Source organism: Cygnus atratus, chromosome 2 (genome assembly GCF_013377495.2).
Source record: "Cygnus atratus isolate AKBS03 ecotype Queensland, Australia chromosome 2, CAtr_DNAZoo_HiC_assembly, whole genome shotgun sequence".
NCBI classification, from domain to species: Eukaryota; Metazoa; Chordata; class Aves; order Anseriformes; family Anatidae; genus Cygnus; species Cygnus atratus.
The window spans coordinates 17,427,486-17,452,455 of NC_066363.1; the positions used below are offsets into that span (position 1 = coordinate 17,427,486).

Below are 24,970 nucleotides of genomic sequence, written 5' to 3' on the forward strand. Positions count from 1 at the left end.
GGCCGCCCAGCAACCGGCCCGTTCCCCCCACGTCTCCCGGTGGCGCCGCCGGCGTCATCTAAAGCCCAAATAACAGGATGGCTGGTCAAACAAACGGTTACAGCGTGGAGCTGGGTTAAACGCTGCCTCCAGGCTGCAGTCGTATGGTGCCCAGAGCAGGATGTGCTTGGAGGGCTGCTTATGAGGGCGGCAGCAGCGACGTAGCCCCTAGACACGGAGCAAAATCATAGACTCATTAAGGTTGGAAAAGACCTCCAAAACCATCTGGTCCAACCATCTCCCTACCACCAATGTCACCCCCTAAACCATGTCCCTGAGCTCCACATCCAACCTTTCCTTTAACACCCCCGGGGAAGGTAACTTCACCATCACCCTGGACAACCCGTTCCAATGTCTGACTGCTCTTTCTGATAAGAAATGTCTCCTCATTTCCAACCTGAACCTCCCCTGGCACACCTTAAGGCCATTCCCTCTAGTCCTATCACTGGTTATCTGTGATAAGAAGCAGACCCCCAGCTCCCCACAACTTCCTTACAGGTAGTTGTAGAGAGCAATAAGGTCTCCCTCCCCTGAGCCTCCTCTTCTCCAGACTAAATGCCAGCCACAAAGCCTGCTGGAGCTGCTACATCAAAAACACTCAGGCCGTTAAGCTGTTCTGAGCTCCAAGCTGCCACTGGTACCTAACCCAGCCTGTTTAGGCCCTCTCTGGTACCATTATATGGCAGACCTATCCAAAGTTCATGTTCCCTATTACAGTTGAGTCTACATGGCTCAAGATCAGAAGTTAACTTTGGTATTTAAGGAAAAGGTGTTAAAAACATGTCAGCCCCACAGACAATCAATGCCCAAGGAGTTTGCAAGGCTGTCTGTCAGTAAGGTGACAGCCCTTACAACCACTACCTGAGATGCCATGCTGAAGTAATTAAAATATTTTTCAGGAACTTGGAGTACACAGCATGTAGAAAGAAACTTTTACAAATTAAGATATGTATCAATAACCTAAATATTGTTACTCGCATTCAGTTAGAATGTAATCTAAATGAAGATCTTACAGGCACATCTATATATGGCAGAAATTCTTCTTTGATATTCATCTTTTTTCTCCACCTTGTGCTATCTTTCCATGTTCACACCAATTACTTTTGGTTGTTTACTATCATTTTCTTTCTTTCAGCTGACTGCTGTTCTTCACTGTTGTTCCTTTTCTCACAAAGAGCACTGTTCCACACCTGCCTACACAGATCTGCATCAACAAAGCCACAGTGCTGCCTCCCCTAACTTTCATGCATCTCCCTGCTGCCTTCCACTAGCACTCAGGCAATAACAACCATGTGTGTCAGCCAGCTGATTTGGCAGAAACCTCTCCCAACAATATAAAAAAGGCAATTCACATGGATCCACCCCATTTAGTTTTCCACCCAGCTGATAATGCTTCAGGGGAAGGGAGGGTCCTTTCCCAGGCTGTCTCAGTGCAGTAACATGCTGATGGACTGTATGGTCCCACAATGGGCATGACCATCAGAATGTGATGCCACCAAAAGGGGCAATCCTTCCTTGCTGTCAGCTGTGCTTTTCTGATAAAATTGCTGCTGACAAGAGATGACAGCTAAACTAATGCTGAAGATTTAAATGACAAACACAGGCAATGATAAACTGATACCATTAAAGTTTATTTAAAACATTGTTTTGTACATTTACACATTAAATTATCACTCCACAAGTACAAGCAAGACTTCAGTGTGCAGTATCGGATTATAAGTGATATATGCATCTGAAAGAGAGACAAACTACTAGAGACCCGTAGTTCTGCATTAACCTCTTGCAGGGATGGCTCTTTGCTAATGCTGAGGCCGCAACAGAGCAATTATGATTGGTAGCAATTAATTAACAGCAATGTAAATGCAACAACAAAATAAAAACGACAGGGCGAGGAATAAAAAAAAAAAGAACATGAGAACAGCTGGGAGCAGTAAGACTGGTAAACACTGACGACCTTAAAGCTGAGAGCAGAAGGCCTCTGCTCTGATAAGGCCATATCACAGATGGCTTGTCAGAAGACCATACTCTGATAACAGGAGGGTGGCCACAAGGTCACAGTGCATTGCATATGCTATTCCCGTTCCTGCTGCCACAACGTGAAGGCAGAATGTAGCCGTGGAGATAAGCAAACAAAGAAAACACATGGCAACCCTGCCTGAGAGTAACAAGAATTGGAGGGAGGCAACAGATCACAACACAGTAGTTCCTGATCATAGAAAAGCTGCCCAGAAAGCAGTTTGTCATCCCCAGTCCAGAGGAAGCCAAGAAACAGCAAGGACTCAGCAGTGGTAGGGGGGATTTGACAGGCAGCGTGCTGTTGCACACAAGTGATCCTGACTGCACCACTTCAACTCTTGCTGCTTGCCAGTATGCAAGTATGAGAAAACGCATGCATGAAGCATAACTGAAAATGAGCATGTGGGACCAAATCCATTGTTTCTTTCTAAATAAATATTACCTTCCAATTCCTTCATGGGTCACACTGCACTCTGTTAAATTCCTACACCTTTAGGCACCCCACAGAAATCCAGAGGCCACTCGACCTGTTCCTCCAAGTGTCAATCTACTTCCAGATGAGAAATCTAGATGACAGATTGAGCAGTTGTTAGCTACTCAGACCAACAGTGACCTTTGTCAGTTTGTCATAATAAATTTTCATTAAAAGACAAACAAATAACAGAACAAAGCCTTTTTTTTTTAAGTGCTATATATGAGAATGAGTAAATTTTCAAGGGGTGCTTCTGATAAAGCCAGGAAGGCTATATAATGAGGAGATAGTAAGACACTAGGTCTGGCTAGAGATGGTGACAGGAGCCCATCACTCCAAAATGCGGGCACCGACACAGCACTCACCAACCCTGAAAGAGCGTTTCAACCAACTTTATTCAGCTCCTGCCAATTACAGCCACTTATTAACCATTCCCTGTGGTTAGATGCAAAACTTAAGTCTGTTAGCAGCAGACACCGGCCACAACCGGCGGGGCAGACTCGAGCGCAGGCAACGAAGCAGCAGCCACCACCCAGAGGGCGCTGCCCACAGCGCCACCCTCAGCCGCTTACACTTCCCCTCCCTTCGCCCCACCCCGGCCGCCATTACGGCCGCTGTTACAGCCGCCATTACAGCCACCTCCCCGCGGTGACGTCACGGGGCGGGCCGCCATTTCGAATGGGCGCGGGGTGCCATGGGCATGGGGGAGCCGGCGGCTGAAGCGCGACAGGGTGGCGACAGGGACAACGACAGTGACAATAACGGCCCCGCCGCCGGCCCGAGGCGCGTGGAGGTCCCCCGGCCGCCTTCCATCGAGGAGTTCACCATCGTGAAGCCCATCAGCCGCGGCGCCTTCGGGAAGGTGTACCTGGGCCGCAAGGCGGGCCGGCTGTACGCCGTCAAGGTGAGGGGGCGGCCCCGGAGCCCTCCTCAGCCCCAGAGCTGCTCGGCCCCTGCCCGCACACCGACCAGGAATGTCGGTCTGCCGGAGCTGGCAAGGCGGCCCCGCTGAGGGCGCGTCTGAAGAAGCCAGCCGTTGCGTTTTTAAAGCGCGCAGGGTGCAAAAAACAGGCTTCTCAGTCGTAAAAACTTCGTTTTGCAGTCAAAGGTTTACAACCTGGCTCGTAGCACACAAAGCGAGTGTAAAACTGGGTGTTTTACAGTTCAAAGCAATGCATGTCTACTTGTATCATTTTATTATGAGTACTATGACCAGACAGCTTCTATGTGAAATCCTTTATTGCTGGTGCAATGAAGTTTATGGATTGATTGCAGCTACAACATTTAACATTTGCCAAATATTTGTAAAGCTAAGGTCAACATTTTATAGGTGTAATTTGATGCATTTTGTGTATGTCTTGGTATTTTTTGTATGAACTTTGATAACGATGGTAGCTGTAGATTCATTTGTTTTTTTTGTGATTTGTGTTGCATGAAAAGTTCGATTACATTGATTTAGCATCTTACAAAATTTTATTATGAGCATTATGAATGAAAAACTTCTGTGTAAATCCTTTATCCATATCGCATTGAAGCTTATGGATTACTCACAGCTACAAAATTTAATATATGTTAAATACCCATACAGTTAAGGTTAACACTTATGCAGAAGGTATCAAATTGCACTCAGGTCTTGCTGCTATGTTATCAGATTCAATAATAGTGGTGATTGATGGCTGTGGACTCAACCTATAGTTTGTGTTGCATGTAGAAGAGAAATTAAATTGGCTTTACTATCACCATACATATCCAGTGTAAAGATGTTGGAGGTAAGTGAACTTCCAACGAGTATGCAATGTATGCTTAAATGCCTATCAACTGTGCTATTATGCCTTTTCTTTTTAAGATTAATATGGAGTGGGCATCAATATATAATGGAACAATTCAGTACAGGAACTAGAACATAATTCACAGTTAAGTTTGTTATTTCTTCATCATAAATTGTATGCCTTTTTGAGAATTCTCAAGAAAACAAATGTTTGTTGGCTGACTTGATTGTAAACTTTAAGTACAAGTTCACTTGCTTTCTCTGTGAAGTTGGGAATGGGAGGCTATAGCAGCTGCTGTCTTGCACTTGATACCAAGATGGAATGACTTACTGTTGTACTCTGTTTTCAAGCCTTGGGTCAGTTACTGCATCCTCAGAAGAGATGGGAAGAACTTGGTCAGCAATGCTATCTTTAAGCATTGGATACTCTTTCCTGGTTCCAAGTTGTATATTGCAGATGAGATGGATAGTTAAGGGCAGCTTAACTTCAGATACAAACTATTCACTAATTTTCTAGAGTGTGCAGACTTCCATTCATAATTTCCATTCAGGCTGAATTAAAAAGACCAATGAAAAATGTTCTCTAATATCCTCTGTCCTAGAATTCTGTTATATGAAATTATAGCTTTATTTATAGAGACACTTATATGCACATAAGCATGAAGTATAAAGATAAATTAATTGGAACTGCAGGTTGACATAGGAAAAGAATGTATTCATCTACTTGATTTTTTTTTTCCCTCTCCAGGTGATGAAAAAAGCAGACATGATCAATAAAAACATGGTTCACCAGGTCCAGGCAGAGAGGGATGCATTAGCTCTTAGTAAAAGTCCTTTCGTTGTGCACTTATACTACTCACTTCAGTCAGCTAATAATGTCTATTTGGTGAGTAAATAAATGGTTGTGGTGTTCTATGATAGTGTTGGAAATAGAGTGCAGAACTATATTAATGTCTAAAAACAGGTTTGGGGGTTCAGGCCTTGAGTATCACAGAAGTGCTTTGCAAATTATTTTTAAATAATTCAAAAATCTTCTGGAAGTTAATTGAAAACTTTATTACAGAAAGTAAGGTAGGCAAGTAGTATAAAATACTAATGTATAGTGTCTTATCCAAGTAAAAAGCTTTGTGTGGGAACGTGAAGTAAGCTACCATGGGGAAGCTTCTATGAGCTTCTAATCTTTGAAACGATACTTTCCTGGAGGTGAAAGCTATTTTTTATTTTACTTGCAAATTTGAAATATATTTTAATGTTACGTTTAAAATACTTGAATGGCAGGTAATGGAGTACCTTATTGGTGGAGATGTCAAATCTCTTCTCCATATTTATGGCTATTTTGATGAAGAAATGGCTGTGAAGTACATCTCTGAAGCAGCGTTGGCTCTCGACTATCTTCACAGACATGGAATAATCCACAGGTAAAACCTGCTTTTTGTTACAAAAGAGGAATTGGTAGTTTGGGTTTTTCAGTTTTTTGAAAATAAAAAGTAAGTAAACTATCTTTTTCTTTTAGTTTAACAATAGTGGTTACTGTGGTTTACTATTTGTTGTTAATTTGAGGTAGAATGAATCATGAGTTTCATTGAATAAACGTAATTGCCCTAATTAGTCACCTTACTATATGGCCTTTACTTTGCTACTAAGGATGAACACATTCAGGATGCCTGTATGTTTTATTTATTTGTATTTGTTATGTAATATCATATATTTCTCATGCTATAAGTTGTGACATGCAGTCTGCAGATCTGTTTGTGGAATGCGTATGGCAGACAGCAACTGCAGTCTGCTGTTCAGGCAGTATGGGATCGTTGGCATGCATTGCCAGTGATGGATTTCTGACTAAAGTCATGTTTTGACCCATCTTTTGTGTTAGGCAAGTATTGCTGTGCAAAACAGGGTAGTTATGCATTCAGACTGCTATTTCCTATTTATTGGAGAAAAACTATTTATTGATTATGAAGAGGTTATGATCTTTTTCAGGCAAATCACTGCAAAGCAACTAGAACCAAATAGAACATGGTTGGTTTTTACTTGTTTTGCAATTGAGAGCTTAATGTCAGTGGAGTTTGTCTCCAGCTTTCCCTCAAACACATACCAATAGCCCATTCTGTAGTAACGGCTACCTCATTTGCTAGAGTTTCCTGAAGCTTTTTTGCACATGTACATTGCAGCAGTGTCATAAAACACCAAAATACAAAACCTATCCACGTATGTTAGTAGACAAATATACACTGCTTTCCCCTTCCCTCCCTTCCCCAGTGCAGTGCTGTATTAACACAGCTGTGCTGCCTGCTAAGGCCTCTTTCTCTCCCTGTCGCACTTGAGCGCCTGCTAGTTCAGGAACCCTCTGGATACTGCAAGCACGTAACTGTAGGATAAAGGGACACTGACTGCTCTGATGCTCTCCGGGTAGTGCCAATGTTCTTTGCTGCACTCAGTAGAGCTGCAGAGAACACGTGAACTCTTAGGGTTTTGCTTATCATGCTTGCTCTCATATGTAGGAGCTACACATTAGTAGATGTTGCAATGGTAGTCCTCATCAAGAGCACTTATTAAACCCTCCATATAGTGGAATGTGCAACTGATGTGACATGCACAGTGACGTTACAAGCCCCAAGACATTTGTCCAATATTTAGAGCCAGACATTTTTAGCTGTTTTGGTGTATCCCTCCAACTGGAACTCTCTGTTGGCTGAGAGGCACCTTATTGCTGAGAATCAGCAATATTGCCAGGTGTTTTGGACTATGTGGTTTTGGTTGGGTGACTTCCATAATGTTGCCCAGTTGCCTTTTTGCTGACTGCAACTATATTCGTGTCTTCAGGGATCTGAAGCCAGACAATATGCTCATTTCTAATCAGGGCCACATAAAGCTGACAGATTTTGGGCTTTCCAGAGTTACTCTGAACAGAGGTAAGATTTATCCCTATCCTATTCTTTCTATTTCTTAGTGGTTTTTTTGGACAGAATTCCACGTTCTTGAATGTTTTGCATCCTTGTAGCAGACAGCTTTCAATTAAATAAGCCCAAACACTACACTAATACCTGATTTTTAGTAGGTAAGTACTGACAGAGTGCATGCTAGTAAAGAAACTGTTCTGTGCACTGCACTCTGAGGCTAATTTTTATTCTTTGGGACAAAGGTGTGTGAAAAATGATCTGGAGCCATTTCTCTTAAGGGATATGGATTTCAAAGTTTCTATGAAATCCACTAAGAGAACTTGACTGAATGAGTAATTCTGGCTTTTTCTTGGTGTATCTCTGCTTATTTCTGTCCTTCAATGCATGTTTCTCTGTCCTTGTGTATATTCATTTCCAAACTGAACTGGGACCTTACCCAAATAAATGGAAGGAGCAGGAGGAGGGTGAAGAAGTGAGCCTACTCTAGCAGAAGATTGTAGATCACTGCTTCAGCATCTGAACACGCTGTTTTCAAGCAGCAGAAAATAGAGCTGAATAGTCAATGTGAACCTGACCTGCTTAATTTTTTCAAATCCATTTGTAGAGATAAACATGATAGATATCCTTACTACACCATCAATGGCAAAGCCAAAACATGACTACTCACGTACTCCAGGACAACTGTTGTCTCTTATCAGCTCTCTGGGTTTTGTAAGTAATTTTTACTGGTTTTGAAGTACTTTGTTATTCTATTTTTGTTATCTTAAATAGGAAGTGTAAGGTTATTCTTATGCTGCTTCTGCCAACTGGTAGAATGACCTGTGTATTTTTCAGTACCTTGAAAATCTGGAGTGGTTGCCTGGGACTATATTTCAAAATGCTGAGTACCAATTGTGATTTAAAAATAAAAGTTGGGTAAATGGTCATGGCTAAGCTCCGTTGCAAATTTAATACAGAATGTATGAAGTTAGACTCACGATCTTGGATGCGTTGTTCCAGCTCCATTAACTTTTAAGTATGCTTCTTCCTGTTTGATAGTATAGTCCTGTTGGAATGAAAATGCCAATCAATCCCAATTCAAGTATTGCATCTGACAGTCTGCATGGAGTGGTTTCTCCCCTGTCTATGGTAGAAAAGGAAAATACCCCTCTTTCAGCTAAACTGTTCAAAACAGGTAAGTATACCAAATCTTGTACTGAGTAACGCTCTTTGCTATAAGGTGATCTGTTTTTTGGTTTTTAATCTTACATGAATAGTTTGGACCCACTTGATAAAGGTGTGTTTCTAGTAGTCTTGTTGTCTGCCGTTCCTCCAGTACTTAAGTACTGACACTTCTTCAGCTGAATTACTAGTGCCATCTTTTGATTATTTTTTTTAATGCACAGCTATTTAATTCAAGATTTGTCTTTAGGATTTTACACAAGTTGCATCAGCTGTTTGTGTACTTCAATTGAGAGTGATTTAATATAGCAATATTAAAGCAATCTTGACATATCGTGAAGCTAGTTTATACAGTCTGTGTGTTTGGATCAAGGTTTGTGTGTATACCCACATCAATATTTATCTATATATACTTTTTTTCTCTCAAGGTCTTGATACTTCTCCATTAACTCCTGTGATGCCAGTGAGAAGTTTAACTCCTGCTCTGCTTCAGTCAAGAAAAAGGTTTGGTACCTCCAGTGCCAGTAGTCAGTCACACACATACTTGTCAAGTGTGGAATCAGAATGCTACAGCAGCCCCAGGTGGGAGAAAGGTGTAGAGGTCAGGACTGTTTCATCTTACCACTACAAATTAAAACAGCTTGTACTTCTATATGCGGTATTGCGCCTCTCTTCTACTTCTTCCCCCGGTTACTTCAGATGCAGAGAAGTCTTCCTACTGGAGAAGGAATGCTGGTTGTAATCCTTGTTGAATGGGAGTTTGGGATCTATCTAGTGTTACTGTTTTTATCCCTAAACAAATAGTCCTGTGCAACATAACAGGCAAAGCAAATGCCATTTAGCCTCCTGTAAAGGGGTGAAAGAAGGCTTTGGCTGGATGGCACTGGTTTAGCTCTATTCCCCATAAGTTAGGCAATGCTGGCAGCTCTGTCTCTGGAATCTAACTGTATGCCTCTAGTTTTATTATCTCAGCATGCTGACTGAAGAATTTCTTTAGAAGACAGATCTTGGAGAGGGGAAAAAAAAATGCACAAAAGAATACTTCAGTCTGTTACCATTTGTATTACTGAAGGGTTTCATACCAGCTAGCCTAGCACTAGTAATTACTAGTCATAGCTGATGCAAAATCCTTTTTCTTATTTTAAACTGTTAATGAAATTCTGTACAAACAAATGAGAGACCTAAAGGAAAATGTTGGTGTCAATTCCTATTTAGAAATTGCTTCAATTCCTATTTAGATCATGCAAAACAAAGTATTATAAATTGTTTAAACATAATTTATCTAGCCATTTCTCAAGGCCTTGTTTCTAGTTTTGTTACCAAAATAGTAGTAATACTACCTTTTCCTTTTGTCTCTAGAGTATAATGTGCTACAGGGCAGTCAGGGTGGTATGGTAGGGTTTTCTACTATGGTGTGGTCTGTTTTTTTTTTTTTTTTTTTCCTGTGGCTTAGCATAAAATAGTCACAAATAATACAATTTTAATCACTATATTTCTTTATCTGTAGGCTTTTAAAAACACTGCATTTTCCATTGTAGTATAGTGAGCTTATTTTTTTCTCAAAGTCAAATTACGAAAGCTGTTCCCTAGTCTAGTTCTTCTAGTTTTTTTCAGATGTGGTGTATATTGCTTTTTATCACTACTTATTCTTCATAAACACTAGTAATGTTTGCTAACTTGCTGTTCTTTACTGAAGTAGAAATAAGGTATTTTCAAGGACACGTTTCTGTAACGCTGTGATTTTTTTCTTGATACTCAAAACTTAATGTGCTCATTTGCAGCAAACTGAAGATGAACTACTTTCTACAAAAGGCAAAACAAGTGACAGCGAGTCAGATCTCCTTTCTAATATAGAATTGCTGAATAGCAAAGATACTAAAATTTTTAAGAAAAAAGAACTGGAGTCTGCTATTTCTCCCATCAGCAGCAATGATTCTGGCAGCAGGCAGAAGCTGGGAAGTGAGCATTCTGATATAACAGATACTCCTGTGACCACACTGGATACAAAAGGCATAGTAAGAAAATGCCTTTCTGAAAACAAGATTTGGGAAGAAAAACTCATTGCAAGTAGAAGAGAGATGACTAACGAAGCTGCAGAAACTTCCAATTACCAACAGTCGCCTTTGTGCCTGAATGATCGTATCAAACCTATCAAAGAAGAAGAAATTTTTGAAAAGCCAGGTGTGAAAAGAAGCTTTGAACTAGTTGACACTAGTCCTTGTCAGGAGCTTAACTACATTAAAAAAAGCAATGCAGAATATAAACGTGGCTGTCAGATCTTCGAATTTCCAGCAAACAAAAGGACAGGTTTGACAACAGAAATTCAGTCTTTAATGCTTGGTGATGATGGGTGCCTGCAGGAGACCTGCAAAAGCAAGGAAGAAGTTCAGAGTTTCATTGGTGGGCAGCAAAGAGCAGAAAAATCAGTCAATCCAATTATAGCCAAAAATCTTATGTGTGATCTGGATGCAAATCATGAAAAGGATAAAAAGGAGTACATGAACTCAAGTTTTTTATGCACTGATGATGAAAAACTTTTGGGAATCCTGAGTGCAGATTCTGACTTATCCCTTCCTGAAATGTCTGTTACAGAAAGCCATTTAGAAAAGCAGCTTTTAGATTTGGATAGAAGTGTTAAAGACCTCTCCTTTGAGGAACCAAAAGCAGAAGGCATGCTAATAACATCATCTAACTCCCAAGATGCTTCAGAAAATGGAGAGAAAGCAGATACTGTCCAGGATTGCAAGATGTTACATCTTGAACAGGATAATCACCAAAAACACACTGAAGAAACTTACCCTGACACAGTATCTTCTCCTTCAGAAAAGATGATGGAAACAATGAATCTCTTCAAAAAAAATGCTGTTGTTTTTCGAAGTTACAATAGTCCAATTAACATCTCCAATGTGTCTGAGCCGTGTAGCATGGCTTCCTTAGACATAATGGATCTTTCACCGGCTTGTAGCGGCTCGTATCCAACAGCTATTACACCGCTGCAGAGAGGAAGACCCTACAGAGTCTATCAGGTATACAAGGAGACACGTAGAAACTTAGCGTGGCCATTGCACATTAGTGACCTGAGATTATTCTTTAAGTTGTTAATTAAGGAAAAGTTGAAGTAGTTTGAAGTAGTCTGTCAAAGATCACTTTTGTTGATGTGCTTTCACTTATTGCACTTTTGTGGCTGAAGTTCTTATTTCTGTGAGAGCTTAGCAGGAACTGTTTTCTTCCTGTGCCTTCCTGCCTGCCAAGGCAGTCTGTAAATGGTGTTTAGCTGCTAGTAATTGCTACTGTGCCTGCTTCTTTTTTCATCCTTTTTTCATCAACAGTAAAACCTGTCTGCCGGTTATGAAGTTTTTCTTTTGACTCTGTTAATCCTATTAATAGCAAATAAATTGTCTTGCAGTAAGTTAGAATATCAGATGTGGGAAAGGTAAAAGTATGTATGTCAATCCTTATTTCCTGTTGTATTTTGCTATAGCTTTATAAAACTTTTGTCTGGTTACTTAGGCTGATGTAGGATTTAAAGTCTTTGCCATCAAATGTTTTAGCTGTTCTGTCAAATGCGTTGAATGATTCTGTGTACGAAAAAGGGACATTCAGAATAGTATGTTTGGGAAAGACTTTTCTTCTGATGTCTAATTTGCTTGCTTCTGTTTTGGCGTAAAACTTTAATGTACTATGAAATTTATCTTGTGTTCAGCTGAACTGGAGTCAGGGTAGTGTGCACTTCATCTCCTGAGAAGCAGATGGCGTTATGTAGTTCTCTAGCTTGAGACTTGAATAGAATGATACGTTTTTTATACTTTAGTGATGCTTTTTAAAACAACATCACTACTAAATGATTACCCCTTTTTTTTCTGTTTTAATAGTGGATTCTGTAGCCTGCCTGTATGGTATAGTATAACCAAAACTATACCAGATATATTAGAATTAAGGGAATAATGATGAATAGAGAATAAGAGTTTCTGTAAGATACTTTCACAGTCTCTCTAGGCCATAGTGGGTACCTGTCAGTGCAGTCAGCCTTACAGCTAGGAGAGTTTAGCTACTTGCTAGCCTGTGTATGTTTCTTCAGATTATGTCTCAAAATACTTTCAGAAGGTTTATGTAGCTTTAAACAGTCACTAAGTCTTTCATCAGCAGGCATTATGCATCCCATAGGTGTACAGGTTAAAGAATGAATAGCTCATTTAATGTATTTTGAGCCTTTCTAATAGGCAACAAATTATGCATTATTTTACAGATCTATGAAATATTTGCTAAACTGTGCTAAAATTGGATGTTATTTTGACTATATATATTATAAAAATATATTTAGTAAATTATTCATTTTCAGATTCAAAGTTAAGAGGACTTTAACTCTGAGACATTATTTGGGGATTTGACACTGGGAAAAAAATTTAGGGAAAGTTTATTGCAGAATAGGCGATGTTTAATTTCTTATGCTTCAAGATAGTTGAGGTAAAGAATTGGGGGCATGTTTCACACACGCTTTCAGGGGATGTATGTTTTGTAACATGTTCTTGACTTTAAACTTAATTTTCGACTGTTGTAGCCTTTATTAAACCTGAAGGTGGGAGTTGAAGTTTGGTTTGACATACGAAATTTTCTTGTTCCCTGATTTAAGACACCTCTTCAGGGGGATGCTGGCACGCCATTTAGGACCCCAAAGAGTGTTAGAAGAGGAGCTGCCCCAGTAGAAGGTGAACGCATCCTGGGGACCCCGGACTACTTGGCACCTGAGCTGCTTTTGACAAAGCCTCATGGTAAGACAAAAAATCCATGGATTTTGTAAATACATAAAAAGGTAACATATCTAAAGACTTTTAGAAATGTAGAGCCCTGAATCTGTCAAGTAGGACAAGAGTGAATTCTTTAAAAATACCTAGAGCTTAGCTTCTGCCAATGCTGATGGCTGTTTGCCTCAGCAGCTTCTTCAGTTTTTTTCACGTGACTGAAGGTTTGGACTATCTGGCACCTGATAATCTGATGTATTGGAAACTGTGCTTAGGCAGCCTGAAACCTTTATGTTGCTTAGGAATCACAACTTGCTTGTTCTGACTATCCTTAGAGATTCATTTAAAAAAAAAAAGTAAAATTTAATATGAAAGGATTAACCTTCCAATTATTTTCATTGTATTCAACATTATTGATTCTGAAGTGTTATGTGCATTCAGACAAGTGTATGAAGTTGAATTAAAATCAGTTATTCTTGAATTGAGCGACTTTGTGAAACTCTCAAGATTTCTAGCAGGATCTTCCATAAAAGTGGACAGTAGTAGCCATTGAATATTTCCTGCAAAATACTATAAGAAAATGAAATAGCGCAGTATTAAAGTGCACAGATCTCTTTGGCTCTAATCTTGAGTTCCACCAAAATCAACAAAAAGTCTGAAATAACTTTTGAGTCACTAACAACAAAAATACTATGTATCCCTGCGTACACCTGTATTTTTGAGATGGAAACAAAATCTAATTATAAATATACTTTTAGATTTTTTTTGTATTTATAAAATAAAGTTAATAGTCTTAAGGAAATTATACCGATGTTACTCTCAGATCTCCATTGAGATCAACATTATCTGTAAAGCTCTGAGGTATGCAGCTAACACACATTAACTAAAACTCCATGAAAAGATTTAACAGACTCAACAAATTTGACTGTAACGAGAAGAAAATCACTAAACCCACGTGGTAGTTCTCGCTTCCCTTTAGGAATCCTGGTCACTTGGTAGGTATTAAAACTGGATAGTAGTTGGAAATTTTATATATATATATATATACACACACAATACTTGGACATAGCAAAACTCAGTTGCAAGTTGACTTCTATACAATTATTGAGTGTCTTCAGGACTACAGTAATAACTTGCAAAGGATCTGGGTTTTGCGCTGGTAAATCAGAGCTCCCATCCCAGTGTTTCTGGCTTCAGAACTCAACTTGCCCTCACTAAATATTTCTGGTGGTGTTACTTTCTTGTAAACAAAGTTGTGATTTTAAAATAGTTTTGTAACATATCTAAGTTACAAGTAGAAAATACAGTTTTAACATCACATTTTGTTGAGTCACCAAGTTATAAAAACCTGCATTCTTGTGCTTTCAGAGTTACACTTGATATTTGTCAATGCTTTTATTTGTTAGGGTTTTTTGCAGTAATTGTAATGTTTTCTTGCTTCATTGCCTTTTCATATGCAGGGACTCTGATCTCTGGTGAGTTTGCTATGTACTGCTTAGAAAAGGAAAGTTCAGTGCAACTCTGAACAGTCAAAGTATGAGTAGATCACAATTTCTGAGAAAACTGTTTGGGTGAACAGTGTCTCTCTGTAGAAAGATATGTCCAATGTGTGCTTCACATAATGTGTGGTGCCTCCACAAAAGATTCAGGGAACACCAGTAGTGCTGATAAGACTATCAGAAGTCACATGTGAGCCTAAACTTCAGGAGTAATGTCAGCATTCTTAAAGACCTTGTGTAACAGGAAATAAACCAGAGACACTTTCATTGCTTCCTTTTCACTTAATGCAGTCAGTCTGGTGTATGCGAAGAAGACTCGGATACTTAAGGCCTGGTATTTCTATTCCTGACTTCAAGTATTGATGGAAATGACTTGGCAACGTTATAGTAGTAGATATAGTATCTTTAGTTAAACTTGGGGATGGAGGTAGAAAATTGCTACTGAAACCTACCTTACTTCTTTGTTCAGAGTTGTGATCTTATTAGACTTTGACTAAGCTGGGAATTTTTTATTTGAACATCCAAATACCTCTAACACCAATGGATGTGATCTCACTGCTTTGAAGTGCTTAGCTTGGGGGGGCACTCATACTGCTGTTAAAAGCTGCTAAAAGTGCATTATACTAATTATACAGTTTTCAGCATTTCTAAACTTAGTCAAGTAGTCATTTTGAAATGGCTGAGAATGCTTTCTTTTTTTTAATAATAAAACAAAAGCTTTAAAAATTTACCCTTTAATTTTGTTTCAGATTTTTGCTGCAAGCTTGGCATCTGCTCTTTATACAGTGGTACAGGCACGGCCTAAAGATGCAGAAAGCTTACAGCGCATGCAGTGGTGTTTGGGACTGCTTTGCCTGCCTGTTTTTAAATGGTTTACTAAGATGAATTTTACAAAATCCAGAACTTGGAAAAAATGAAACTATTTAATAACAAAGGAGAGAGAGAGTACTAATAATTACACATTGCCCTAATCAACTTCAGTGTGATGGAAAGTAATTCCAGTTTTTCACATGCTGACTCATCTCTGCAAGCCGCCTTCAATATTTTTGGCATAAATTTAGACAAATGAAAATTAAGTTAAAAGTATGAATTCTTGGAGTGTTCTCAAACAATCGAGAGATAGCTATGGGGTTATAACATGAAGCATTCATCTAGACACTAGAGGAGTTATCTAAGACAACTTTCTCCTGTCAAAAAAAAAAAAAGCTCTTGGAGAAGTCAGCTCCTGAATTCTTTGTTAGAAGAGTTGATAATTGAATTAGCACCCCTGTTATTATCAGTAAACCCTGGTATTAACTGTAAGGAATTAAGGATGAGGGTGACTTTAAAGAAGCCCTTTAATACTTTTCATCTGCATAATTTCAAGAAGAGGTTGATAATCTTTTCTTCTTTCATTTCCAAGAAGTTTTGCAGGATATAAACATTTTCAAATTTTGCCATGGCTAATCTTCCTACGCTTGCAAATACATGAAAATAAAGTTTTAATGGTAATGACCTCAATTTCTCTTACTCAGGTGCTGCTGTAGACTGGTGGGCTCTTGGAGTTTGTCTGTTTGAGTTTCTAACTGGAATTCCACCTTTTAATGATGAAACACCAACACAAGTCTTCCAAAATATTTTGAAAAGAGGTAATCTGTTTCAGGAATCAGAGAATGTGTGGGGTCTTTTTTCAAAGTTTGTTGTACGGTTTGAGTTACTCACTTATCTCTATCTTTGTAGATATTCCCTGGCCAGAGGGTGAAGAAAAATTGTCTGATAATGCCCAAAACGCAATAGATATTCTTCTAACAATTGATAGTACTAAGAGAGCTGGACTGAAGGGTTAGTATTAAACTTTGTTTGCATTCTTTACAACTAATTAAAATTTTCAGTGTGGTGTCCTCCTATTGAAATTTAGATCAATAAATTTTATTGCCTACTTAAGGTTCATATATAGTGCCAGAATATTTAGCAAGTTGGGATATTTTCCATATTTTTGTGGGATTTTACCCTTTTGAATGAGGAATGTTTTGGGGGAGGTTGGGGTGGGCTTTTTAATGTTTTTTTCTTTAATGCTATTTTGCTATGGATGTTCAGCATTTGACATACCAAAGTTCACTGTTATCCAGTTCAGTGACAGCTATTTGGGGGATCTAGACAAAACTGGTTTTAGGCTTTTAATCAAGGTTTCTGTAGTTTGGTAGAGAAGCCTTCTTCAAAAGATAATTCAATAGAGATTTTTCTTAAGAACCAGGCTATCTTTGAATATATAGGGAATGCAGAGTTGTCTATAAGATGCACTTTATATACAGGATATTTTTCCCTTGTATGGGGACTTAAGAACTTGCTGTTATAACAGGGACTATATTTCATATAAATTTGATAACAGGGAAGGAAACCCTATGGGGTGAGATATTTTAGGAAGGGGACAAAATATTGGTGAATTGCCAAAGGGATCACTGGAGACAAAATTATTATGGAAATGGTTACTCAGACTAAAGGCTAAGAGCCGAAATAAAGCCAGTACAAATTAGAGTAGGAACACATTTGTAAATGAGGATCATGTCACAGGGAATTCTCTGGCCTATTAATGACTGCCAAAAAGTGTCCAGTGTCATGAGGGTAATTTAAATTATTGTCCTTATCCTGGGTGATAGGGTGAAATCTAACTGCCCGTGATGTATACAAATTTATATTTCGATGACATAATGGCTTATTCCATTCTAAAGTTCTTGGAAATTCATTTTTTGACAGCACTGATAACTGGATCTGATCTCTTCATCCGATTTACGGGCTACTGAAGTGAAAACAGATGATTTGCTTTCAGGACAACTATTAGGTTTTCTTCCGGACTCGAGTTCTCTGATGTCCTGGTGGTGTGCTTCTACGAGCTCAGTCGATCTAGATTTTTTTTTTAAGCTGTAAAGAAATATTTGACATAGAACACTAGTGTCTCAAGTTTGAGTTTCTTTATTTCTTCAGAGATGTGGACAGGAGCCAACTGCCACCTATGGTGCACATTAATACCTCTTTGCAAAAGGCAAATACTCTCTGCTCATTTTTTCAGCTGAAGACAGCCTTCAGTACATGGGAATTCCATCTTAAGAGCAGAACTACATACAGTTCTGCTACAACAGATCTGCGCAGTGTCCTGCTGTGTATAGTAGCTGAATCAATTAGGAGATAGAAGACTAACCCTCTGCTGTCTTGTCTGTCTGTAATAAACTTTAATATTGCGCTATGTTACTTGATCAGGAAATGTAGGAATGGTAAGGAAGTGTTGACACTTTCTAACAGCTAAAAGCCACTCAAAATTTGTAGTGAGTGTTTGTCTTGGGCAACCTTCCACCTCCTAAATGTGATTCTTACCTGTCCTATTTTTTTCTGTTAGCTTTTGGTGTCTGTGGTGCAGGTGATAAACATAGGTTTGTATCCCCCCTGGCTAAAAAGGCGCTTTCTTTCGTCAGGGTGTGGTGTTCCTAGGTTATGTGAAAGGTATCAGAATGGACAGAGCAGGGGAGTTCTAGTCTTGCAGCTTGGTTAGTTATCCTTTAGGCTGGGAAAGAGGAATCTGGTGGTCTGTGGTAACTTGCCTGTAGGGGTGACTTCAGTTCTATGTAGGAGTATTCCTACCACCAGAATTTGAATGCTGGTGGTAGAAAAAATATTATTTGGGAACTCTACAAAGCAGAAGAGAGCTATTCAATGGGATAGCAAGAGGCGGGTGGTCAGGGGTGAAGGGTGTGACTGATTCTCACACATTTACTCAGTGTAGGATTTAGACAGAACTAAAAACTGACGTTGAAGTGCTGTTTAAAATTTCTGTGGTGCTCTATTGTGAAAAACACTGCTAGGTACCTCTACCCCACTGTATACGTTGTGTAGAGTAGGTTTTCTAGCCAGAGGAAGAGACTTAGTTTGCATGATGATAACTTGATCACACTGAAGTTGGAGGTAACCAATTTGTAATTAAAACTTGCACTTGCGTTGAATTTTAAAAAAAAAAAAAAAAGGGTGGTGAACAGTAGACAGTAGGACAGAAGGAAGTTTCTAATGCTTATAAAAACATCTATTTCAGAACTGAAACATCACCCCCTCTTTCATGGCGTAGACTGGGATGATCTACAGAATCAAACGATGCCATTTATCCCTCAGCCTGATGATGAAACTGATACCTCGTACTTTGAGGCTAGGAATAACGCTCAGCACCTGACTGTGTCTGGATTTAGCCTATAGCATAAAGATAAGTGAACTCTCCATGTTATTTGCACACTTTCAGATTGTTCCGTAACACTAGTATGTTCTTAACCAAGTGTCCTTGACAAATTTAGAGCGTGTTTTAAGTTACCGGTCTGCTTTTATTATTGTATTCTTTATTCTGAAGTGAAACTACTGTATGAAACTTAGCTGCCGCCTTGCTACTTCGCATGTCACTGCACCTTACTGAGAGGCCACAGTGTTGTATTTTTAGGGGTAGTAACACTTGCCTTGGCAAAAATGGGGGCTTTTTTTAATAGCGATGAATAATTCTGACTAGGATGTGGGAAGTTATTTTACAGTTAAATGTAACAGGGAAAGGACATAAATTTATGCTCGTTGTATCTAAATGTAACTTACCTGTTGGTGGTTCACTGTACTGACTGCTTGAGAACAAACAGCCTTCTGATCACTGTGCAAAACCGTTGTTTCTGTTCACAGTGGACAACTGAAACCTTACTGCAGCATTGAAATGTCTTATTTCCCTGTTTGCCTTACCTCCGGAAGGGTGAAGACCATGTTGATCAAAGTTAACTCAGCTATATATATATATGGCACGTGTAGTAAAGATTGACAGCAGTTCTGCTGGTAATTATCCTTCTCTGGACGAATGGTGTAGAGGAAGTCGAGCCAATTCTGTTAGACAAATGCTGTTTAAGTTGTTGCATTGTAACCACTGACGCTGTCGGAAGATGGACAGAATGGCCTACATTTTAGCAATTACTTGTTTTAAATAGAAAATGCTGAGTGTTTGGGCATGTCGGATGATAGAAAACAAAATACACTTGAGTGTTGGCCAACAAGTGAAGTATTACTCATACTGAAGCTGCTATATGTTAAAGATTATAATGTATTGCAAATCAACAGACTGTTTTGTAAACTCACAACCGGATCTTAGATTTCACTAGAATTTGAGTTACAAATTTATGTTCAGTATTGTGTATTCTAATTAGAGGGAAGCTTATTTAAATATATTTTTAAAATGTAACACAACTTGCGTTTCCTAAATCTTAAAGGTTTGTGTGTAGGTAATTCTGTTTAAATTATCTTCTTTAACATTTTTCCTGCGTAGGTATTGCTTTCTCAGCTGACTTTCTGCAGGTTTATTTTTCAGGTTTGTACTTCTTAAACTAAGATCAGTGGTGCTAGGTAGTGGTGCTGGCCAGCGGCCATATGCCAGAAGCCAAACATTTTGAAAACTTTTGCTAAGTGACTTCTGAATTTCATGAGTTTGACCCTTCATGCAGGTGAATTAGGTTGTCCCTTCGCTGCCCTGCTTCTTGGAAGACAAGATTCAGCGAGCAGTGTTTTCTCAGAACTCCATCATTAGGCTTTCTGCTTTCCTTTCAGATAGCTTGGGAAAGGCATGGGGATGGCGGGGGGAGTGGAGTTTTTCAGAAGACTTAAGGAGCTAAGTCTTAATGGCTCAGCGTTTATCACGCCTAGAGCTGGTGCTTTGCATAGTGAAGTAGAATCTTGGAAGGTTGTGTACAACGTACAGTGACTCTCACTCTCTTCGCGATGGACTTAAGTTTCTGAAGACTTTTAAATTGTTGAATCTTACTGAAAGCGATGTTACATGAAAATGTGCAAGGAATTCAATGTAATACATCACTGTAGCAGGATCCATAGATGACATTCTTTGAATGATCAGAAGTTCATTAGCTTGCCATTTTACTGAAAACACAAGTTTTTCCTGTGTATAGTTGGAATACATACATTGTTAAAACAACAACAAAAAAATACCCTTGATTTAAATAATTACCATGCAATTTATGTGGTGTGTGGGTTGTTGTTTTTTTTTTTTTTTCAGTTAAGTTTTCTTAAACCAGTCTTACAGGAATGAATGTCAGTTTCATGTTGAGAAAAATACTCTCTAAAAATGTGTTTGGAAATGATGCAAATTGAGCACCACAACTGTTATTCAGTACCTTACAAATGGTTACAGATTGTTCCCATTTTTCAGTATAGTGCATATATAGCATATACTGGTGGGGGGTAGTTAGTGGTATGACACCTTAAAGATAAAGAGCCTCTAACTCCTTGAAATAATTCTTAATCAGCTGCAGAAGTCAAGTAAGCTTCTATCTAAACTTTTCCTAACCAACTGCCAGGAGCTACAGAACCACCTAAAAGTCTGACTTCTGAGTAATCTAATGCAAACGTAACTATGCAGAGCACCAAAACACTGTGCATAAAGAGTTGTATTAACTTACCGTTTTGCTCTTAAACTCAAACCTTCTAAAATAAAATTATGGTTCTTCTACCATAGTTTCATAATGCAATACAAACCCATAAATCCTGTAAACCATAAATAAGCCAGCTGACAAATCAGCATGTTTAATGTTAGGTAGCTGTCAAAGTAGCATATGTACACTGCTGTCTTTACCTGTTAAACCCCTTACAGTTAGCACTGAAGATTTGTAATTCCCCATTCTCTTTGATACCTTGTATTATCCTGTTCATAGCAAACATGGAGTTTAATATTATATTTGTGGTGGTTTTTTTGCTTTATAAAAAGGTGCATCCCAGCTGTATTCTTCACACATCATCTCGGAGAACCTCCTTGTTAACCCTTAATGCCACTTTTTTCCCCACGCTTGACTTAAAATAGTCCAGGGAAAATACAGAGAGCTGTAATCAAATGTAGCTGAAAGTGATTTAAAGCTTCTTCCCGTTAGTAATCAGTTACAACTATTTGTGTAAGCTGTTACAAGGTTTTGGCCCCTAAAAGCTCTGCCTTCTTGCTTGTGACATCTGGAGTGTTTCACCTGGTGTCTTGTGAAGGCCTACGCTTTATGCGCCTAACGGACATAAACTCTGTAGCATCCAGGTTATCCCGAAGGACAGTTTACCTGCTATTACACAGCTGGAGAAATTATAATCCCTGATCTTTATAGTTTTTACCACAGAAATACCGCTCTTGGACAATTACTATCACAAACCTGCTATTAGGCTTGCCTAAACACTGCACAAGTTTTGGATGCCCAAGTACTGAAATGCCGATGTGTTCCCAAGCTGGTAAGCTCCCATTCCAACGTGCTCAGGTTTCACCTTTGGTTACTCTTCTAGTAAACTGTTTTTTTTCTGTCTACAGAAATTCTGAAAAAAATACTTTGCACATTGTTGTGTGTGTATGTATATAAAATAATAAAAAAAAAAATACTGCAGTCCTGCTCTTGCCTGCTTCTGCATCTTTGTCTTTAAAAAGGTCTTATGCTCTTGGCCCTGTCTCAGGTGTGTACAGGGGGGCAGGGGTCTGTTTTTACACAAAGGAACCTCTCACTGTTTCCCCACCCCAGCAAAGATCCTGATAATCAGTAGGAAATAGCGTTAAGGAGGAAACAAAAGCTTGTGGACTAACATCTTAAAAAGCATTCATGTTATATGTAAATGGGGAAAAAAATGAAAGAATTCTGAAAGAAGTGGCTCTCTTCTGGGTCCCTAACCTGAATGCTTCACAGACAGCAGAATGGCTTCTGCATGTTATCAACAAGCCTGGCCTCTGAGCTGAAGTTTGATTCTCTGCAGGAAGCTAGCTGCACGTTTGCTTCAACAGTGTCAACAGTGCAGCGGATGTTCAGCTGTTCCCAGAGCCACGCAAAACCCTTCTGCCTGCCAGCCCTTCTGAGGCGAGTACCAGCTAGAACAACATGTCCCAGTTCTCACTGCTAGTGCTCTCCTTATGCCACTGTCTCCAAGTTAAAGCTCTCTTGGTCCTCTGGCAAAGGATAAATGTATTTCCCTTACCTTTAAGATGCGATATCGGCTAACTAGAAATCCATCCAAGTTGTGCCAGGCCACATGTTACAGTAGACTTGAGGTGCTCATACTTGCTGATGCCCTGTCAGGAGTCACAAGTAAATAGCTGTAGAAGCGATGCTGCTTTGTGTTACAGCCTTTAGACTGAAGCTGCTGCTTCAACACGTAGCCAACAAGTTCTGCACAACCAAAGCATCCAATACGCAGCATTTACCAGCCATTAAGAAAATTCAAGATTAAATACAAAATATTAAAGGATTGATTTATTGAAACATTAATAAATAACACAGATAACACATGCCTACATTTATTTTAGTGGGAAGTTAACGGTTAAGTACCTTTGGGAATGTCTGTACCATCTCTAAAAGCTGGACACCTACATGTAACACGGTTATCAACTGGGAGAGGCACTCTGCGGTGCTTCATCCTGTCAGAAGACGTGCTGCTTCGGGGTTTATCAATTTTGTGTGTTTAAGTGACCTTCAAGCTAGAGCATCCTTCCCATATAATAATTTCTGTTGTTTTTTTATTAAATCAACCACTCTGAGGACTTTAAGCTACAGGCACAATGGCTTCGGGTCACAGTAGAACTTCCCTTCCAGCATAAGATTTGTTCAAACCTGAGTTTTCAGTACATCTCATGCCAAAACTGACCTCTGGCAGATGAAACTTTGCGATCGCTACAGCAGTCTTCAAAGATGTTCTGATCGTTTTATTTCAAAATTCAGCTTTACAAGAAGAAAATCAGAAGAAGGAAAAAAAAACTATTAAAAAAAAGAAAAAAAAGACTTAAAATTATAATTGCCCCAGTAAGACAAACATTAAATTCTGCGGTATTTTTTTTTCTTTTTTTTTTTTACAGTATAGCTGTAAAAATGCTTTCTGAACTATAAAAAGATTTTCAGGAAGGACAGAAAATAGCTGTCCTCAAGAATGATTTGCAATATTTAGTGCAGATGGAGAATGAAAGTGCATCAATAATATGGTGACGTTTCTGAAGATTCAAATCTTAAGCACAGGTTATGTGATGGCTTATTTCTTTACAGCAAATTAATGTCTTCATTTTCTGTCAAGTTTAATTTTAGTGCACTTCTCTTTCCCAGAAATTTGGACAATTTAGCTACATATGCATTGATCTATCTACATATGCACAACTCTGGCTGTATCCTGGTTAATAAATATTCCATTAAAGAAAAAGAATTGGTACCAAAATTAGCTTACAAGTTTTGTTTTGAAAGAAAGTAGAAGGATAAGAGAGAAAAATACCAGAACTAATATTTTTCCTCATGTGAGCGGGGAAGAGTGCACAATAGATGAGGGATAGATAAGGTCTTTCTTAAATTTGACATAAACTGACAGAAGAAAACTTAAAATGCACAGAGCTTTGTAAAATCTCAGAGATATACTTACAGAGCTGGCTTTCATCTCATTTTGAAGCACCTTGTGCCTCAACTATGTATTTCAGCTAAAACAAACTGTTGTCAACAAGAATACAATTATCAAAATTAAAAATATAAGGTGCAGCCTTTTTAGATGGATCCCTTGCTTTAGATGGATCACGCTACTTGCAAACTTGTATTTGACAATCCCTCTGTTACTAACAGCTCCAATTTACAAGACAGATACCAATTCAAAAATCTCCTTTACAATCTTAAAGGATAACTGAAGCATCCCACTTCATTTCTGATCAATTTACAAGGAAATTCGTCTCATACTGGTTTAGCAGCAAAAATAACCAGCTGAATTCCTAAGAGCTATATTGTATTTTTCCAACAGCTTACAAGGTATTGAATTCATACTTCATTAGTGCTTTCATCTCATAGTAAGTAAACCTGTGGAAAAACAGGTAAGGATATTTTGATTGTAACATTATTTCTATATTGAAGTGACAGCTTTACGTATTATTAACTTAATCTTATTACAAAGATATTTTCTCCATTATCTGACATCAGCAAGACTAGTAATTACTAAAGGCCCATCCACAAGCAAGTTCCAAAATAATTAATGTTCATGTGGTTTAAGGATGGAGTTACTGAATTTATTCGTAACCTAGGAGCAGCGAATCATTCAAGTATCAATAATGTTAGTTCTTAAATGTTCAGCTCAAAGGTAGTACAAATATTACTGTAACAGAAGGAACATCATCCCAGATCCTGAGGTTCTGTAAGAATTCAGAATTCCTTCGCTTTCCAGGGCCATCTTCTCCTAGCAGTCTTTAAGCCAAGTCATCAATTCTCAGTTCTGTTTTCTAGAAGAAGACACAAGTACGTTAATGTAACACCACGAGAGGATTTTTCATTTATCTAAATATATAAATCAATTAAGGTTACATGTGAATGATTACCAGTGAATGCACCACTGCTTCAAAATACCTGGAA

The 24,970-nt window shown here is 38.7% G+C and overlaps 2 protein-coding genes across 7 annotated transcripts in view; one reads left to right on the plus strand and one right to left on the minus strand.

The window, feature by feature from the left end:
• The first annotated feature begins 3,184 nt into the window (after positions 1-3,184).
• MASTL (microtubule associated serine/threonine kinase like) lies at positions 3,185-22,835 on the plus strand. Of its 3 annotated transcripts, XM_050708822.1 has the most exons (13): positions 3,330-3,431; positions 4,374-4,438; positions 5,041-5,181; positions 5,574-5,713; positions 7,119-7,207; positions 7,800-7,906; positions 8,234-8,369; positions 8,785-8,957; positions 10,138-11,382; positions 12,987-13,125; positions 16,109-16,222; positions 16,314-16,415; positions 18,652-22,835. In XM_050708822.1, exons 3-13 carry the CDS (start codon positions 5,047-5,049, stop codon positions 18,807-18,809), a joined length of 2,538 nt encoding a protein of 845 aa, XP_050564779.1. In that variant the 5' UTR covers positions 3,330-3,431; positions 4,374-4,438; positions 5,041-5,046; the 3' UTR covers positions 18,810-22,835. The 3 variants fall into 3 exon arrangements, with proteins under 3 accessions (XP_035401202.1, XP_035401203.1, XP_050564779.1); XM_035545309.2 differs by lacking the exon at positions 4,374-4,438 and having other exon boundaries at positions 3,185-3,431; positions 5,044-5,181; XM_035545310.2 differs by lacking the exon at positions 4,374-4,438 and having other exon boundaries at positions 3,185-3,431; positions 5,044-5,181; positions 12,999-13,125; positions 18,652-21,977.
• ACBD5 (acyl-CoA binding domain containing 5) overlaps positions 22,829-24,970 on the minus strand; it is a 30,368-nt gene continuing 28,226 nt past the window's right edge. For all 4 annotated transcript variants that reach the window (XM_035545313.2, XM_035545312.2, XM_050708823.1 and 1 more), the window contains one exon: positions 22,829-24,840. In XM_035545313.2, the coding sequence (XP_035401206.1) occupies positions 24,828-24,840 (13 nt within the window). In that variant the 3' untranslated portion in view covers positions 22,829-24,827. The remainder of the gene's footprint in view (positions 24,841-24,970) is intronic.

Bases quoted from the DNA above. Each gene is read 5' to 3' on its own strand.
- MASTL (XM_035545309.2), top strand. From the start codon at position 3,222: ATGGGCATGGGGGAGCCGGCGGCTGAAGCGCGACAGGGTGGCGACAGG. The intron at 13,126-16,108 runs GTAAGACAAAAA...TCTCTTACTCAG, and splicing joins GCTTTTGACAAAGCCTCATG to GTGCTGCTGTAGACTGGTGG. The intron at 16,223-16,313 runs GTAATCTGTTTC...CTATCTTTGTAG, and splicing joins CCAAAATATTTTGAAAAGAG to ATATTCCCTGGCCAGAGGGT.